Consider the following 20,167-nt stretch of genomic DNA (forward strand, 5'->3'; position numbering starts at 1 on the left):
TTGAAGAACAAGAAAAGGCCATTTATTGTCTGCTGTTCTTAAAGCTTTGGTTTATTGCCAATTCCACATCAATTTTGTTTAGCATCCAAAGGCAAAAATTCAATCTTCCTGCTCCTCAAAGTTAATCAAGTAGAAATCCATATCTGTCCCCCCACATCTCCACTGTTCAGTTATGATGAGTTACCTGATCCCAGCAATGCAATTTGCCTGTACATCAGTGACTACACTTGGGGGAAAAAAAATCAATTTGGATGTAACTTATTTTGGAATGTCCTGAGGCTGTGTTAAGGCACAATATAAATGTACAGGAACCAGCATCATCTTTGTCTATATATTTCTTGATTTATTTTGTATGTGTTTTACATGTGTATGTTAGAATAAATATTTTTCTTTCTCATTCTCAGTGATCTGTGCTTGGTGGCTTACCCCTGCTTTGAACTGAAGTATTTTTATCCTTATTTTGTAGGTTCTGATCTCCCTAGTGTTGTTACAGCAGCTACTAACCAGTTACAGCCAGCAGCCACTAAAGGAACTAGTGGAACTTGGAGTGAAGTACATTGAGGAGACTAATGCTGATTATATCATCCAGCAAGGAGGATGGGTAGGTTATTCAATTAAAAGGATCTCCTTTTGTGGCTGAACCACTTGAATGCGAAATTGTGGTTACTCTGAACTGAGACTCGAACTTTCTCTAAATTGAGGAAAACTTTTCTTTTATTCAGTCATTTACCCCCGAGTTAAAAGTGAAAAATATCGTCACTGTGGCACTTAAATCCCAAAAGGCAAATCAAGATTTACACACACTTCTACAATTAGGAAGTGTAATCAAGAGTGCATTTAAGAAACAAATCCAAGAAATATTGCAAATGAAAATAAGGAAATAATGAACTTGTGAAGATCAACAACAATTATTCAACAAGAGGAAAATATACTTGACATTCAAGGAATTTAATAATGAGTGAGAGAGGGATTGGAATTCAGTAAGCTAAATAAGCAGGAAAATGTATGTTTTTTTAAATGACATTGAAGACTGACAATTTCCAGAATCTAATGGATTGCATATCAGTCTTTTAAAGAAGTAGAAAATTGCAGATGCTTTCATTAATCTTCTGAAACGATCTGTCTTTGTTAGATTAGAACATTATTTCAATATGGGATTTAAAAAAACAAACTTCTAGACCAACATCTGTTGCAAGAACTTGTCTAATCACTGAGGAGATAGTGATTGAGCAATTGGGAGAAATTTGAGCTGATTAATTCTCTCCAATGTTGATTTGTGAAGGGTAGGCCATGTCTAATGAACCTAATTATTTGAGGAAGTAACCAAAGCAGTAGATTGGGGAACATCTATGATTGTAGTTTATATGGATTCCATGATATATTTAGTTCCGTGTAAAAGACTGTTAGTTAAAATTAACATTGATGGAACTAAAGGCCAAAGTAAAGATAATGAATGTGTACAGGAAATGGGGAAAAAAGTGATGATTGGTGTTCTCCAAGAATCTGTTCTGGGGCTCAATTAATTACTATGTAAATTATTTGAATAATGAAGAGCCATAGATTCAAGTTTGACACTGACACAAAGATTGATAGGTGGTGCAGATGGAGTGTTGGTTTACAAAGAAACATTGAATTAAGTGAGTGGGCAAAACTATAGCAGGTAAGTGTGAACACTTCCAGTTTTGGATCGAAAAAGGATTGATTGAGTATTATGGAGATAATATCGGAATGGAAGAGTTCCAGGAAGATGCAGGGGTTTATGTACACAATTTGAATGTAGTGAGATACAAAAAAAAGGCTAATGGAAAGTTGACCTTTACAGAATCAAAAGGAAGTTTTGCTAGTTATGTGGAGCCCTGGTAGATCACATCTGGAGCACTGTTTATAGTTCTGCTCAGTATGAGAGGAACTGCAGATTCAGACGTTTGGTGTATACGCTTGGCTGAGGAGCCAATGGTGCGAAGCTACCATCTGCGGGATTGTGACTGACTGCCTCTAAATCAGCATCCTGCCTTAAAAGTTAGAAAATGCAGTGATGTGCCAATTCAGCAGAATGTTACTTGAGCTCCAAGAGTTAGATTTTGTAGAGGGAACGTGTATACCAGCGTTCCCTGGAGAATATCAAAAATTTCAATTAAATCATTCTGTCAATGATTAATGGAGTAGAGGGCGGGGGGGTGGTGGCGAGCGTAATGTTTCTTAATGGCAATGTAGGGAAAGGGGTTAACCTTAAAATCAGAGCTGAAACATTCAGGAGAGGGGTTGGGAAATTTGCATTCAAATAGTTGTAGAACTCTTCTGCAAAATGCTGTAGATTCTAGCTCAATTCATCTTAAATCTGAGATTAATAATTTTTTTCAGCTAAGAGTATAGAGGATATGGAGCCAAAACAATTAGCCATTAGCCGTAATTTAATTGAATGGTAGGTGATACAGATATGAAGGGTTGAACACCCTAGTTCATGTTCCTATGTTTGGAACATATATTGGATTTTTTTGGATTGATACACCAGAATTTTTGGTCTGATTTTCTACACACAATTTGAAAATGAGGGTTTAGCTTTAATGGTTGTGTTTGAGTGAAACTGCTACAAGTTTTAAAACAAAATTTAGAAAAAGGTCTGTTGATATGCTGTCAGAAGTTTTTTTTCACCCAGTGGCTAAACAAAATAAGGATAACAGCTTGTCTATTCCTTGTGTTTGGAGGTGTGGCCTTCTGAAATGAATTGCAGAGCATTTGAAGTTCTAAACTGATGACTGCGAATGCTTTAGAGCAGTTCAAAGTCGATGCTCAAGGAACAGTTACAGGACCTTTATTGTTTAAGGGAAGTAAGGTGGCCCAATAATGCAGGGAAGTATGGAGTGTCTGAAATTGTCTTTTTCAGAGAAGTGGATTGATTGGACTAATCTAAACCTATTCTATATGTTCGGTCACTATAAAAATTGGTATTCACTGATTTACCACAAAATAGGATTAAAAATTGGTAAACTGATGTTAACTTATTCTGCTTTCAAAGTGATAAATGAGCAGCTCAAGCGATGGATATCAGTTTCCAGTCACAATGGAGAATTGCTATCACCCTGGGTTGTGCTGTTTTGTGAATTGATTTGCATAAAACAAAATCCTCTGCTTACATAGTGACTGGCGTGATTGAGCCAAAGAAGCCATCTTCTTGCACCTGAATTTGTAATGACCTACTGAAAATTTAGCAATGAGATTTGCAGGTGAACTCAAGTTTATCTTGAATGAATCTGCTTACATAGACGTATAATTATCATCTATCTACAAGAATGATTACTCCTCCGTTGGCAGCCCCTCTTTCACCTGTATAAATGTCAACAGTTACTCGGGTAATTGCACTGTTGCTCTTTGCAGCTTCTGTCATAGGTGTAAGATCAGATTTTTTGGGTTTGGGGGAATAAGGTTCAGGAAGAGATTTAAGTTGGCTAATATATATTTAGATGTTTAAGTTTGCAGTCCAATTAATATTAGTGGTAGCTAACCCTGATTTGAATAGGTTTATTGCTGTAACTTCAAGTTTTATCATTGCATTGTTTAAACTTACAATTTACTAAACTGTTCAGCTCAGCAAGAAAATGTTTTCCTGGTCAATGGATTTCAATATTGTGTTCCTTTATCTAGCGATAAATAAAATGGCCATACAAACATGCCCTGTCAGCACTGGTCTTTAAAATGGAGACTCTCTTCCAATCAGCAAATGTGTTTTGAATATGCAATCTGCATTTAGTCACTTCAACTATAGTTCCATAGCTTAAAAATTTAAAGTCACTTGGATACCAAATGACACTGTCTTAATAAAGAGAGCACAATGTTGGAGGTTCCACTCTGAAGTGCTGCAAGGAACTGATGACCAAACAGGGGTTTATCTGGGGGAAAATAACTATATACAACACAGATAAGAATGCTTCTGAACTCAATGACTCCCAGACTCAACTGCCAGAAAGCCCATGTTCTCGATTCACAATAACTCACCCCTTAAAAGGCATGTAACTGCACCTTCCAAGTCACTCACCATCCTTAACAGTCACTGGGTTAAAATTCTAGAATTCCCTCCGTATCAGCACTGTGGGTGTACCTTCACCCCAGGGACTGCAGCAGTTCAAGAAGCCAGCTCACCACCACCTTCTCAAAAGCACTATGGAATGGGTAATAAATGCTGGCCTAACCAGCAATGCCCACATCCCATTAATGAATCAAAAAATATTTAAGTCTGGTAGCATCTATAAAGGAAGAAACTGTTACACTTCAGCAGTCTTCCTTTGTCTGCTTTAAGAACATAAGAAATAGGAGCAGGAGTAGGCCATCCAGCCCTTCGAGCCTGCCCCGCCATTCAGTAAGATCATGGCTGATCTGTCGTGTCTCAGTTCCACATTCCCGCCCTCCCCATAACCCTTAATCCCCTCACTTATCAAAAACCCATCAACCCGCGTCTTAAAAATATTTAGCGAGGCAGCCTCCACCACTTCAACGGGCAGAGAATTCCAGAGATTCACCACCCTTTGAGTGAAGAGGTTCCTCCTCAACTCAGTTCTAAACCGCACCCCCCCTTTATCTTGAGGCTGTGCCCCCTAGTCCTGCTGTCCTTTCTGAGCAGGAAGAGCCTCTCCACCTCTATCCTATCCATCCCATTCATCATCTTATACGTCTCAATGAGATCTCCCCTCATTCTTCTAAACTCTAACGAGTACAAGCCTAGTTTATTCAGCCTCTCCTCATAGGTCAACCCCCTCAACTCCGGTATCAGCCTAGTAAACCTCCTCTGCACTCCCTCCAAGGCCAAAATATCCTTGCGTAAGTACGGCAACCAAAACTGCACACAGTACTCCAGCTGCGGCGAGGAGAAATTTCTTCACCCAGGGGGTGGTGAATGTGTGGAATTCATTACTACAGCATGTAGTTGAGGCCAAAACGTTGTCTGATTTCAAGAAATTAGATACAGCTCTTGAGGCTAAAGGAATATTGAAGGGGGGAAATCTGGATATTGAATTCAGTGATCAGCCATGATCAAAATGAATGGCGGTGCCGAATGGCCTACTCCTGCTTCTAGTTTCTACATTCATAAAAAGAGACAGCAATGCTGTCTCGGTACTTTCATGAACAATTAAGAATGACAGAAACATAATTACAAATTAATAGTAACAACCAATAAATATTGAACAACTTTATTTGATTAAACAAGAAATCAGGGAGACCTTTACCAATTGCAGCATACAATTTTGTTGTAAGTTTGAGACATAAGAAGGAAGGTCTAAAGACTAATTGAATTTTGACAACTAGAGGACACTTAGTGACCAGATAGCTATCACCCAAAAAACAATTTATTTATTCATTTACACTACAACTCTGTCATTGATGCAATAGCTTTTATTTGTAACTATTGTTAATGCCAAATCTAGTGACATCTGGACTTCCTGGACAAGAAAGCCTGCAAGCTGCTTCATCCCAGAGCAGTCAGTCCTTCACTCCAGGTTTATATAGTGAATCATATTATAATTATCACCAAGCTTCTTCCAAAAAAAGGTCAAAAGCATACTGTGGATGCTGGAAATCTGAAACAAAAAAAAGCTGGAAATACTCAGCAAGTTGAGCAGCATCTGTGGAAAGAAACAGAATTGATGTTTCAGGTCAATGACCTTTCAAAGCAACAAAATGTTCTGATGAAAGGTCGTTAACCTGAAACATTAACTCTGTTCCCTGACCGAGTGAGTATTTCCAGCATTTGTTTTCTGTTTTTATTCCTAAAATAGTTACTTGAAGATGATGTTACATGCTAGAAGCTAACGGGGTATATGTGTGAAGGTCATAATAACGTGAATTGTTTCGGCAGATGAGAACTATAATATTGTTATACGTACATATTAGAATTTTCTGGCTTTTCCCTGTTGTTTGTTGGAAATGCAAACTGTGCTGTCGTTTCTTGAAATCATACAAGTTAGCTAGTTTGGCCTTTCACTAATGACTAAAGTGATCTCTGGCATGTTATTGTAAAGTGACCTTGAGGAATATTTCTGATGTCTGTCTATAAATTGTATTCTGTGCTTTGTTAATACTATAATTTTCCCTACTAGCCTCTGGCCAAGTGTTATCTTCAGTTTGCTTAACAAATGCAGTACAAGATTTAAATTTTGCAAAGCAGTATTTTCCCTTGAAGTTATTTCAACCAAATTTGCAAATACAGCTTCACACTTGTTATAATATTCAGCAGCATACCTAATCATAAGCCACTCCTGAGTCTTTCCGATTTTAAAAAATAATTAGCTGTTATGTTATTACAGTTTCTAGACATATCTCTGCCAGATCTGGCAGCATCCAGTCGTGTTATCTGACAGTTGTTGAAGTTAGCACATGAACCCAGTTTCTTGCTTGTGCTTTTGTAAAACAATTGGTTGCACTCTTTTTTTTTTCATGGGCCACAAATTCTAGCTAAAGAAAAGCTGACTCTCCTGAAACTTTAAAACTGAATTTACATAATCTTTCTCGATGTGAAGAATTTGTTTGGGTGTGTAACTTGAACTTCTGTGAAGCTCAGGTGATCCACTTCTTCTCCAGATTACTGCCAGGCAATGTAGATGAAAAGTTGTCCTGGTTTGTTTATCGTATATCTAAACTTTTGTTTTTTTAAGCTTTTGAACCTGTTTTGAAATTCTAGTAAAACTAAACTTTAGGTATTTTAGGTCACTGTGTTTAATGATTTAATTGAGCTATTACAGCAATATCCATAGGAATGTGCTGTTTAATTTGAAGATTGTTTCTGTACAGATCTTAGTTCAAAACTAATCTTCTGGCTGAATTTATTATTTCTGAATGTCGAATTATATCAGTCGGCTTCAGGTGGGTTGGTGGTGTGATCATACTGTGCTATTTTGCTATATTTTGTGTTTAAGATGAGGTTGCTTTAAGAGGCAGTGTTTTGTTACAGGAGTTGATTTGTTTGGAAATTATACAGCTCAAGTACTAAGAATGCAGGATAATTGATTTTAGCCATGAATGTGTTACTTTTGTAGAGTTAATGGACCCTTTGTTAATTAGATTCTCCTGGTACTTTAAGGTATGCAGTGTAGTGTGAGTTTTGGTTGGTTGACAGACACTATCATATGATTAATGGGAGGAGCTAAGCTTGCTGAAATGACCAGTTTCTTTCTCATTTTAAAATGCAAACAGTTTCTCCCTGGATTACCAAAAGAAAGCAATCTGTCTTTGTTCCCTCTCCCTCTGCTTGAAGTGTTCTAAAAGCTACAGGACTATTAACCCAATTACAAGCACATATGCCTTTGATTTGTTAACTAATTATAAAGAGACATTGACATTTATAAAGGACATTTTGCTTGTTTGGAACTCAGTGATAGGTTAGCAATTAAGAATCATATCTTGTCATGTTTTAAGTAGTGTTCAATTGTTGAAGATTAAGCTAATTAATTTGTTATAGTTAAACTGTTATTAAAACTTTTTGTTTTGATAACTTCCTGGCTTGTCACTAGGATCGTGCCTGGAGTGAAACATCTAATCTTTACACTAATGCTAAAATAGAAAATTGTTGGAGTCTAATCTGACTTAGTAATGTACCTTGAGGTTTCTGCTCTGGTACTCTGACAGCGGCTATGGTTTGTACCTCCTATTTCCCTTGCATGTAATATTGAAGCATTCTCAATTATCTAAAAACATAAGTTTCGATCAATTATTAACTCTTAACAATGAATTCAACTGTAGGGAACCTATCTAGAATATTTTTTGAATAAGATATAAAAGGTGGCACAATGCTTTATTCCTGAAGTTTAACAATGAAATATCCAGATAGGCATAGCTTTTAGTCCAACTGTGCTTGCTTTTGATCTGAACCAGAGAGAGAAAATCAGATTATTTCCAACATTTTTAGTTTGGTTTTTATTCCTTAAGTACTTGAAGATGATGTTCCAGTAGTTAACTTCTACTCTTTTAAAGAAAAAAGACCTTACTCTTTGGTTCCCGAATTGTTTATTGGAAATGCAATGTACAATCCTTCAAATACTGGTGCCTGCTGTCTACTTGCACATCAATGACCCAAGAGCAGTGTGCTACAATGCAAAAATTGGGGTAATTTTTTTAAAAATGCAATAAGAATTAATCTTGCACAAAATGCCTCTTTTTTTCTCATGAGTTTTTGATGTTTGATCAGGCACTTGAGGAAAATTTGAATTTTAATATCCTATGGAAGCTGACTAAATCAGTTACAGCCTTGGTTTTGCACCCATTAGAGACTTGCATTAACGCAGCAATGAACTATTGTGAAAATCCCCTAGTCGCCACACACCGACAGTTGTCCTGGTACACTTAGGAAGAATTTAGCATGGCCAATGCATCTAACCGGCATGTCTTTTGAACTGAGGGGGGAAACCAGAGCACACGGAGGAAGCTTTCTCACGCTGGTAGAACATGCAAACTCTGCACAGACAGTGGCCCAAGCCTGGAATCGTACTTGGATCCCTGCTAGCCATTGTGCTGCCCCAACATGTGCCATTTTCACGTTTGCTCATAGTGGAAAGACAGTAAGAAGTCTCTCAATACCAAGCTGTATTTACCCCAGTCCAACACCAGCATCTCCACATCATTGCTGAAAGATACAGATATGGCATTTTGTTCATGTTCACGTTTTGTAACTTTTGTAAATTGTAAGATAATAAATAATCTTAAGACTGACCACCTAGACAATTGTTTCCACTGGGAAAGGTTAGCTGTTTTTCTGGTTTTTTTTTAAATGTTAACCAAACCCAGGCTGTACAGCCTGGGTTTAGTTAATGGATTCTAAAAATACAGAAAAACAGCATGTACTGATCATTGTTCTTGCTGAAGAGTGTACAGTCCCTTCTATCCAGTCATCCCTTTCTGAGCATTACAGAATGTTATAAGGGTAAAAGTTGACTGTTCGTCGAGTTTGACATTTTGTGCTGTAATCTCTATTTCCCCCACACTCCACCTAATATTAGTTGTGAACTTGCCATGTGGCATTGAGGGCATCAGCCAACATTCTTCCTGTTAGTGTATGAATGCTATTTATTACCTCGTACATCAGACTGAGGTAATATCTGATTGAAATATTAGAAATGAGTCTTATGATGCAGATCACTTTGTCAAAATACAAAATCAGGAGAATTCTCAATGAACACTTTGCCATTGCTTTAGAAAATAAATGAAAATTAAAGGTTATGGATATACGCTTAACAAAAAACTGGACAAACAGTTCCAAAACTCTTTTTTCTAATACATTAAATACTTAATGCAACCCCAGTAAAAACAAAACAACAATGAAGCAGCATAGTAATATCTAGTATATAAATTCACATGTAAATTGTCTAAATGCAGCATGACTGGTTGGAATACAGCTTAATTTTTAGGACAGAGCAAAATAATTATTCATTTTAACCATGCAATTTTTATTTTAAGTGAAGCAAGTAGACTTTTGATAACTTAGTTCCTCTGGGATTTCCGATTACAGTGAATGAGATGGTCATGTGGTGATGTGGTTAATCTGCAGATCTGGGTCTGTAGCAGAGGGGAAAATAAAGATTGTGTAGCAAGCAATTAGTTGCAGCTGAAGCCTGGTTGAAGTTAGGTGGATTTTGCAAGTTGCTGGAACTCTATCTCAGAGTTCCTAGACTGTTAATAAATGTTAAAGCAAGTATGCCTGGGTTTGCTAACTGTTTAGTTTAGTGATTTTGCTTTATGCATGAATGGAGCTTATTTGGAACAGGAAAAGTCATAAACTAGAAAGTAGCTTCCTTTAATTTCTAAATAATATTCAATTGTTAATGGTTAATCTGATACATTGTTATATTTAAACTATTATTAAATGAAGTTTGATTCACTATAAAAGATCCTTCCTTTGTCAGTGGAATGATCCATGGAAAGAAATATCCCATCCTATCACATTTTATGCCAAATCCCCAAAGCCTATCCTCTATCTACAAGGCATAAGTCAGAAGTTTAATGAAATGCTCTCTCCTTGCCTGGATGGATGCAGCTCCAACAACATTCAAGAAGCTTGACACCATCCAGGACAAAGCAGCCCACTTGATTGGTACTCCCTCCACCACTGAGCAGTGGCAGCTTTGTGTACCATCTACAAGATGCACTGCAGGAATCACCAAGATTCCTTGGGCAGAGCCTTCCAAACCCATGACCACTAGAAGGACAAGAGCAACAGAAACCTGGGAAAACCACTGTTCTGATTTGGAAATATATTGCTGTTCTTTTCTTGTCATTGGGTTAAAATCCCTAACAGCACTATGGGTGTACCTGCACCTCTGGGACTGCAGTAGTTCAAGAAGGCAGCTCACCACCACCACCACCTGAAGGGAAACTAGGGATGGACAACAAATGCTGGCCTTGCCACAATGCCCATAAATAAAATTTAAAAATACAGATTAACATAAACAAGGAAAATTTGTTTTTAAAGCACTTTGTAAAAGTATTCTTTACTCACCAATCCATTACTTCATCTGAGGTGCTCCTGACCTTTGCCAGTAAGCAGTGAAAGTGCAAATTGAAAATCTTGAGGTGGCTATTGTTGGAGACCAGTTCATTCTGCAGTGCCAAGATGACTTGGTTGGGCTCTGACAGGCCATGGCTCAGCACTGGAGGTACTACTGCCAGGTTCATTGGGGCCAGGCTTTAAGGAACTTGTTGTGCTGCTTTGTTGGCGTTTGAGATTGCATCACTTTTCAACATTGCTCAAGAGATCTTGATTTGTTTTTTTTAGTAACACGTTTTTCAATTTGCTAAATCATTTTAATATATAGAAGTGGTGAATTGATTTTGAATAGAATTGTAGAATGTAATTTTCTTGTGTCTAAGAAGGAGCTTTGAGGTAGTGTTTTAATATTGGATTTTCTACTTTCAAAAATTGGTTCAGACAGTGCACTTGCTGTAATTATCCTCTGTCCAAATGTTACTGGATTTCACACAAAGGATTCAATGCAAAGAATGATCCTGTTATAGGAATTGCAAATCAGTCACCCATGAAGCTGTCCTGTCACAGATTACAATGGAAATGTTTTGCCTGAGGTTTAAAGTTTCTGCGCTATTATACAAGCTTTTATCCAACTTCAGTGATAAATTTAATTAGTCCTCACAAATTCAAATTGTAATTTATAGTATTTCCAATTTCCATGTTATTCAATAGTGATGATTGAATCATTGTGGCTTTTTTAACCTAACTATTTATAGGAGTACATTAGAGATTAAACTCTGATTTTCTTATCTCTGAGTAGGGAAGGCAGGGGAAAACGAACAACGTTTCATTTTATACATAACAGTAATTGTAAAGTTAAACTATTTTAAAATGCAGGCTTTATTGCAAGTAATCCTTAATAAATTGCCTTTTGAGTTTTCCTTTCTTTACATAATATGGTAATCCTATAAGTATAAAGTCATGAGAATTATCCCGCAGAATAATTTCTAGCTTCCATCCTTGCAAATGTTGCGCACACTTTTCTGATCATATATTGGCAGAGGTACTACATGTCTATTTTCCAAGCAACTTGGTATTCCTGATAACCATGCTGAAGAGACACTCAAGCACTTTGGCCATAGGATGAGATGAAGAAGAAAGAATTGTGTGCCAACTAAAATTTGAAAAGCTATGCATTTAGAATATTTTAAAATTAAGGCAAGTCAGTCTGTCTATGTAGATTTACTTGTAGAAACAACCAGGGAAGTTTAGAGTGTGAAAGAGGTTATTTGACCCATCTTTTTCTGTGGCCTTTTGTAGTACGTTCCAGAACTAATCCTACTCCTACTTGTTTTCCCTTTATCTTCTTCTACTTTAAATATTTATTCCATTTTCTCTCGAAGAATGCAATAGTCTCTATATCTTGATCATTCAGTGGTAATTAGCAGGTTTCCTTGCCCATGTTTGACTAGGTGCAATGAGACTTCACGGAATCCGCAGTCGATATTGAGGATGCTGAGCAACTCCCTTTGACTGTATATTGCTCTGCTGCAATCTGTGATAGGTCTGTCCTGCCGGTTGGATAGGACATACTGTTGAATAATGGTGTTGGGGACATCGTCTGTTAGGTATGATTCCATGAGTATGACTACATCAGGCTGTTGATTTGAATACTCTTTGAGACAGTGCGCCCCCTCAACATGTAGGTAAGGAGGACTTTGCAGAATCGAGGGGTTGGGTTTGTTGTTTCCAGTGTCTATTTTGTGCCAGGTTATCCATCTGATTTCTTTTTGAGACTTTTGTAGCAGTTTGATACAACTGAGTGGCTTTCTAGGCCATTTCAGGGGCAATTTTAAGAGTCTACCGTATTGCTGTGAATCTGGAGTCATCTGTAAGCCAGGCCAAGTAAGAGTATTTTGATTTTTTTCTTCCCTAAAGGGCATTGGTGAACCAGGTCAGTTTTGACAAATGAACAAAGCCTTCACAGTCATCATTACATTTAAATTCCAGATTTTTTAAAAAATGATTTCAAATTCCACTACCTGCCATGGTGAGATTTGAGCCCCAGACCCCAGAGTATTATCCTGAGTCCCTAATCATTTTTAATCGATTTGGGGTGGGGAAGAACCTGACCAGCACAACCACCAAAGCTAAGTAGTATGGAGGTTAGCTATCTGAATTAGAAACAAACTGCTGAAAATACCCAATTGGCAATTTTTGTGGTGAAACAAGAGTTAATATTTCAGGTCTGTGACCTTTTGTCTTGGTGGAACCTAATTGTCACTTTATTTTGTTAATATCCTATTTACCAAAAATTATGATTTACTCATGACCTAATGTTTTTAAATCTACACTGAGAAACTTAATTGCAGAAACTGGAAAAATATTTTTCCCTCATCATCTTAATTAAAATGCCAGCCATTAGGGGCTGTATATTGTACCAAACCTTTTATCATAATGGAGGAAGTTGAAGTGAAGTATTTTAAACAGTAGTAAAAACTGACAGTGTATTTATTTATTAGTACTTTAAACAAGTGTTGAATTGAAACCTCACTCTAATGTTGGTGTAATGTTTTTCAATATCAGTTTTTAGCTTTCTTTGAAGCTGTAGATTTGCTTCACAACTTGAGATTTAAAGGAAGACCTGTGATTCTTTGCTAAAAAGAATTAGCTGGCAGCAGTATTGTTACATTTTATCTTTGGTCCTGGTTTAGGGAGGGCAAATTAACAAGCACTCCAAGTTTGACCTAAAGAAGGCGTTAACCTCTGGAAAAAATTACAGCTATTAAATGAATTAATAAGAACATAAGAAATAGGAGCAGGAGTAGGCCATCTAGACCTTCGAGCCTGCCCCGCCATTCAATAAGATCATAGCTGATCTGTCATGGCTCAGTTCCACATTCCCGCCCTCTCCCCATAACCCTTAATCCCCTCTCTTATCAAAAACCCATCAACCCGCGTCTTAAAAATATTTAGTGAGGTAGCCTCCACCACTTCAACGGGCGGAGAATTCCAGAGATTCACCACCCTTTGAGTGAAGAAGTTCTTCCTCAACTCCGTTTTAACCCCCCCACCCTTTATCTTGAGGCTGTGCCCCCTAGTCCTACTGTCCTTTCTGAGCGGGAAGAGTCTCTCCACCTCTATCCTATCCTATCCATCCCATTCATCATCATATATGTCTCAATGAGATCTCCCCTCATTCTTCTAAACTCTAATGAGTACAAGCCTAGTTTATTCAGCCTCTCCTCATAGCTCAACCCCCTCAACTCCGGTATCAGCCTAGTAAACCTCCTCTGCACTCCCTCCAAGGCCAAAATATCCTTGCCTAAGTACGGCGCCCAAAACTGCACACAGTACTCCAGCTGCGGCCTCACCAATGCCCTATATAGCCACAGCAAGACCTCCCTACTTTTATATTCAATCCCCCTCGCCTTCCTGACCACCTGCTGCACCTGTAAGCTGGGTTTTTGCGACTCATGCACAAGGACCCCGAGGTCCCTCTGCACCGTCGCCTGCTGCAGTTTTTCTCCACATAAGTAATAATCCTTCCTACCATTATTCCTACCAAAGTGGAGCACCTCGCACTTGCCAACATTAAATTCCATTTGCCAGTTCCTGGTCCATTCGCCCAGCCTATCTAGATCCTTCTGCAGACTCTCCACACCCTCCATGCAATTTGCTGTTCCACCAATCTTGGTGTCATCAGCAAATTTTGACATCATACACTCGGTTCCCTCCTCCAGATCATCTATATAAATGGTAAATAGCTGAGGCCCCAGCACTGACCCCTGGGGCACTCCACTAGTCACCAACCGTCAATCCGAATAGCACCCATTGACCCCCACTCTCTGCCTCCTATTTGACAACCAATCCTCTATCCACGCTAACACCCTACCCCCAACTCCATGCCCCTTTACCTTCTGCAATAACCTCTTGTGAGGTACCTTGTCAAACGCCTTCTGAAAATCAAGAAAGACCACATCCACCGGCTCTCCTCTATCCACCACCCTAGACACATCCTCATAGAACTCCAGTAAATTTGTCAGACATGACTTCCCCTTAACGAAACCGTGCTGCGTCTGCCCTATCAAGCAATTCCCCTCAAGATGCCTCGCTATTTCCTCCTTGATGACGGATTCTAACACTTTACCTACAACAGACGTTAAACTAACCGGCCTATAATTCCCTGCCTTTTGCCTGGCACCCTTCTTAAACAACGGCGTAACATTAGCCGCTTTCCAATCTTCCGGCACTTCCCCGGAATCCAGCGACGTCTGGAAAATAACCACCAAGGCATCCACTATCACCTCCGCCATTTCTTTCAGAACCCTCCTGATTTAATTTGCACCATATCCTCAATAGGAGGTACAATTGAATAACACAGATTCTCAATCGGAGCTGCCTTTCTAGTATTACTTTTGATGAGGAATGGAATATTGAACCAGATGAGCAGCATAGTTTGGGATACAATAAAACTAGTTGATGTTGCAAAGTGTAAGGCTTCTGTTTCCAACTGGTGTAGATGTTTTTCTAAACCTTTGTGGTGCAGGAGCAAATTCACAAATATAGATGGCGCTAAATGACAAGTTTTATATGCAGTGAAGTAAAACTTCCAACATATTGGAATTTGATTTGGCATAAGTTGTGAACTAAATTTTCATCAGCCTGGTATAAATATGTTTCTGCAACCTTTTCTATACTTTATTTTTAAAAGATACGCAATCTGAAAGATTTCATTTTGAACATCAGAGAATTGGATTCAGTACACCTAAATTTGAGTTAGATTTAGGGAGAGAACAAATTTAGAACCCAATTTGAATGTGCAAAATTAAAAACTGCCATGACTGTGTAGCAAAATATTTTCCTCCTATAACAATGACATTTTTATTTGCATTTATGCATCTATTTGATTTTTAAAACTGTCCTGTATAGTTTGATCAAGACTCTTCCTGCATCCGTGCTGATCATATTAATGTATCAATTTCATTATTGTTCTCTAACTTGTTCTTGCAGGTTTCTGTTGCTTTGGGTCTTGCCAATTGCACTCTCCAATTTTCCTTCCTTTCTGTCCATCAACATTGAGATTCATGTATAAACTATACCTTTTGTAAATCAGAACATTATTGCACTACTTTGTGGAAAAACTCCAACCTAATGTTTGTTAGAAGCATGTCATTTGTACAAAATGGTCAATACATTAGATTTCAATCTATGTTTGTTATTCCTAGGGGACTATTTTCAATCTGGATTCTGAAGAAGAAGAAAGAGGAGAAACAGTAGATGACAGCAATGATATTTATATCTTAACTAGTGACAACTCTGGTCAAGTAAGTCCTCCTGAACCACTAACTGCCACCAGTTCCTGGCAGGCAGCTGGCTTGCCAACTTCACTGTCTACTAGCCAAAGCTGGCATACTGAAGGTTTGCCGGTTTCTCTTGGAACAGAATCTTGGCAGCAATTATCAATGGACCCAGAGGACATGAAGAGCTTGGATAGTAACGGTGGTGGTGAAGAGAGAAGTGAAAACAATTCTTCTAATTCTGATATTGTTCATGTAGAAAAAGAAGAGATTACTGAAGCAGTTGAGAGCCAGGAAGTGGAGCTAAAGACTCCAGTGTCTCTAGCAGCAACTGAATCAGTACCTCTAGTTGCCCAGCAGACTGCGCTGGTAGAGAGTCTGCCTTCTGTTGAAGTGGAGAAAACTGATCTTTTCTCAGTACCAACTCCAACAGTAACCTCTGAAATAGAGAAAAAAACTGTAACACCATCTGGAGAAAAGGCCGTTGAATCCAGCAAACTGCAACAATCAACTTCACTGCAAGAAATAAGAAAGCAATTGGAAGAGATTAAAAAAGGGGTCTGGGAAGATGCCCCAAAAACCAAACTGGAAGAGAGTGTTAAAATGGGTAAAACACCATTGGCTAAGCCAGAGGATATTGAAGAAATTGTTCCTGCAAAATCAAGCACATCTGTTTTGTTTTATGGTGGAGCTGCCGCTTTTGCAATGCTGGCTGTAGCAGTGGGGGTGGCTCTAGCCTGGAGAAGAAGGTTTTAATAGTGAACAGTTCTTATTGAGCAGAATAATTGGGAAGGCTTTCTGTCCTACAATTGATTATTGTGACTAAGCCTATTTATTCAGTTGCATTGCAGAACATGTGATCAGGAGGAAAAACCATGGTTAATAGGGATAGATAATCTACACATTACATGAATGCTGGGCAGTACTAATACTGAGGAAATAAACTTAATCTACAGTGTAAAGGAAATTGTGGAGCACAGGACATGTTCTTTCTATATACAATTGAGTCTTTGAGAATGAAAATGCTGATGAATTTCTAAATAACACCTAAGTGTTAAATTATTGCCAGGGTATTACACTTTGGTAAAAATGAATGGTTTTATGTGGAAAAGAGGGTGTTTAAAGTTCCTTTCTAGGGAACTAAGTAGTCAGTTCCTTTGATGGGAGTCCTTTTTTATAATCTGAAAATTCATACTTCATTTTGATTCTTAACACTATTTTCCAATTTAACATGTTAGCATTGTGACTATAGTTTTATTTCATTCAGCTGCACCATTTGCATTTATGTATGGTTTAATTCAGCTTGTGTATATTTTACTTTCCTGTTCTCCACTAGCATTTGGTTTGATTTTATTTTCCCAGATAATAGAACATTTTTCATTAACTCATAAGTGAGAACTTTAATCAAACTCATTTGCCCATTAGGTTGACAAATGAGATTTAAAATAGTTCTTGATTTCACTATTGTTACAGCTGCCGATGCCAAGACAATGGATGTGGTGTTCATTTTCTTCACATAGTAGGTCTTTTGGTTAGAAGTCTGTATGCAACCTTAATTGTACTAAGATGTTATGATGCACAGTCTCTTTCCCCCCCCCGCCCCCACCCCCGAGACAACATAAAAAGAAATTGATTTCAAAAATAAAGTGGTTTCCTAAGCATCAGCTTTGCAATTTGTACTGAATTTCATAAGAGTCACAATAAAACATGAACTATTTTGTTGACGTAAAATTATTCCTGCAACTCATCTTTAGAGTTGAGTTCTAACTTACAATCACAGAATTCACATTTGAAAGAACTGTCCTGGTAACTTGTATGGTAACCACAACATAAATGTAGCTATGGGTTTTTAAAAATTCTATTAATTGTTGGGACTACCTTCTGCTTTAGATTAGCAATTATTTTCTGGCTGCAGTGGAACTCCCCTTCCATATTCTTGGTCAAAAAACAATGTGACTGAGAGCAGTGAGGGGCATGCTAATATTTTAAAACATTTCAGTCTAATATGAATGTTAGGCAGTTGTACTGCTGAATTGGCAGTCAGTGACTAGTAGCATTCTGCAGGGATCTGTACTAAGACCCCAACTATTCACATGATTTATCAATGATTTGAAAGAGGGAATTGAATGCGACAAAGTTAGGTGGGAGGGTAAGCTGTGAGGAGGACGCAGAGATGCTTCAGCATGATATGAACAAGCTGAGTGTGGGCATCTGCATGGCAGATGCTGTATAATGTGGATAAATGTGAGGTTATCTACTTTGGTAGCAATAATAGGAAGACAGATTATTACTTCAATGGATGTAAAATGAAAAGGGTGGATACTCAATGAGACCTTGGAGTCCTCGTGCATCAGCCACTGAAAGTAAGCACATAGGTACAGAAGGCAGTAAAGAAGGCAAATGGTAAGTTGGCCTTCATAGCAAGAAGATTTGAGTGTAGAAATAGGGATGTTTTGCTGCAATTGTATAGGGTGTTGGTGAGGCCACATATAGAATATTGTGTGCAGTTCTGGTGTCCTTATCTGAGGAAGGATGCCCTTGCAATAGAGGTAGTACAGCAAAGGTTTACCAGACTGATTCCTGGCATGGCAAGTCTGTCATATGAGGAGAGACTAGCTCGGATGGGAATATATTCACTGGAGTTTAGAAGAATGAGAGGATCTCATAGAAACTTATAAAATTCTAACAGGGCTGGATAGGGTAGATTTAGAAAGAATGTTCCCAATGGTAGGGGAGTTCAGAACTAGGAGTCATAGTTTGAGGACAAGGGGTAAATCTTTTAGAACTGAGATGAGAAATTTCTTCATCTGGGAGGTGGTGAATCTGTGGAATTCACTACTACAGAATGTAGTCAAGGCCAAAATGTTGTGATTTCAAGAAATTAGATATAGCTCTTGGGACTAAAGGGATAGAGGAGGAATCAGGATATTAATTTGATGATCAGCTATGATCAAAATGAATGGTGGAGCAGGTTCAAAGAGATGAATGGCCTACTCCTTCTAGTTTCTATGAATTCAGACCAACCCTTTAATTTCCTAGCATCTCCAGGCTCAAATAAATTTTACTGTTTATAAATCGTGGTGGACAATTAACCAACCAACCAGAGGAGGAAGTTCCACAAAGCCATTGCGGAATTCCCCACCATCACTATACTAGAGGTTACCATTTCCCAGAAACTGAACTGGACCAGCCATTAAATACTGTACCTTCAGGAACTGGAAATTGAGTAGCTTATCTATTGATTCATTGGGCAATAAATGCCAGTCCAGCCAGTAATGCATATATCTCATGAGGAATAGAAAATCTAAATGAAATCATAATTTCAAAGCCATCTCTGCAGTAGTGATATTAGATATTCCATTATTCACTGCATTCAATAATGCTTATTGAATACTTGACTGCATGGTGGGCTAGTAATGCTGACCTAGGACAATAACTAACCTGTTAGCTCAGAAGCCAAGTATTCACACTCTGGACAAAAATAAATAGTGCATAAATCTGTTGGGTGCAGTATACTGTTGAGTCGCTACTGCTGAATAATTGCAGAATAAAATGTCATTGGATATTGTTTACTTTGAACATTTAACTTTTCAAAAGGTTATTGCATTCCCTGTTTTGGGCTGGGGAGAAAGGATATACACATCTCTGGGCTTCAACAGGTATCTCTTCATTCAAATTACTTGGTTTTTTTATTTTAATACTTTTTGCTAAAGACATCTTGCACTCATCGGATAAAATGCAAGAATGCCAAATTTCACACTGTTTCAATTTATATAACAGGAAAAAAGGGTTCTCATTGATTAGCAAGTCAACTCTGTTAGCCATTGCCATAGAGAAAGCAGCAGGGAACTATTGGCTCCAAATGCTTCTGGGTAATCCATGGGAAAGCACAAGGCTTGAACATATCTTTTGTTTGTAGAGAACAGGTCCCTGCCTCTGAATATATGTCACTGCTAGACAGTATAGCTATTAACACACAGGATTGGGCAGCACTTGCTGAATAATCGTTGAATTGTCCCCTTACATCCAATGCGGCAGCTTTCTGTTGACAATGGTGCTCAGTTATTCAGATAAATCCAATCTGTTATTACTATGCCTATATTTCAGAAAAAAAGTTCTTAATTGGCTGTGAAGCATTTAGGTTGTGCAAAATACTGTGCAAATGGACCTTTTTTAAAAAAGGCATAGCTGAGGATTTTTTTGAGATAAAAATGGTCACGTTTATCTTCTTAAAAATAAGTGCTAACCACCAGACTAAAACTAATATTTATAAAAGTTGCTAGTAATTTGTGTTCATCTTAATACTTTCCTCAAACTACAAAATTCAAAAGATACACAAACTCTTAATTTCCTTGTTCACTTTTAGTTTTTACATATGACAATATAGCTGCTCACTAGATTACAAATGTCAACAGGGTATTAC

The 20,167-nt window shown here is 38.0% G+C and overlaps 1 protein-coding gene across 1 annotated transcript in view; it reads left to right on the plus strand.

Moving 5' to 3' along the window:
• Positions 1-20,074, plus strand: part of bcl2l13 (BCL2 like 13) — a 34,516-nt gene extending 14,442 nt beyond the window's left edge. Inside the window, exons 6-7 of the mRNA XM_080191010.1 lie at positions 467-601; positions 15,673-20,074. Coding sequence (XP_080047136.1) covers positions 467-601; positions 15,673-16,500 — 963 coding nt within the window. The 3' untranslated portion in view covers positions 16,501-20,074. The remainder of the gene's footprint in view (positions 1-466; positions 602-15,672) is intronic.
• Positions 20,075-20,167: the final 93 nt, after the last annotated feature.

This window comes from Carcharhinus amblyrhynchos, chromosome 6 (assembly GCF_965287045.1).
Source record: "Carcharhinus amblyrhynchos chromosome 6, sCarAmb.v2.hapA, whole genome shotgun sequence".
Lineage (NCBI taxonomy): Eukaryota > Metazoa > Chordata > Chondrichthyes > Carcharhiniformes > Carcharhinidae > Carcharhinus > Carcharhinus amblyrhynchos.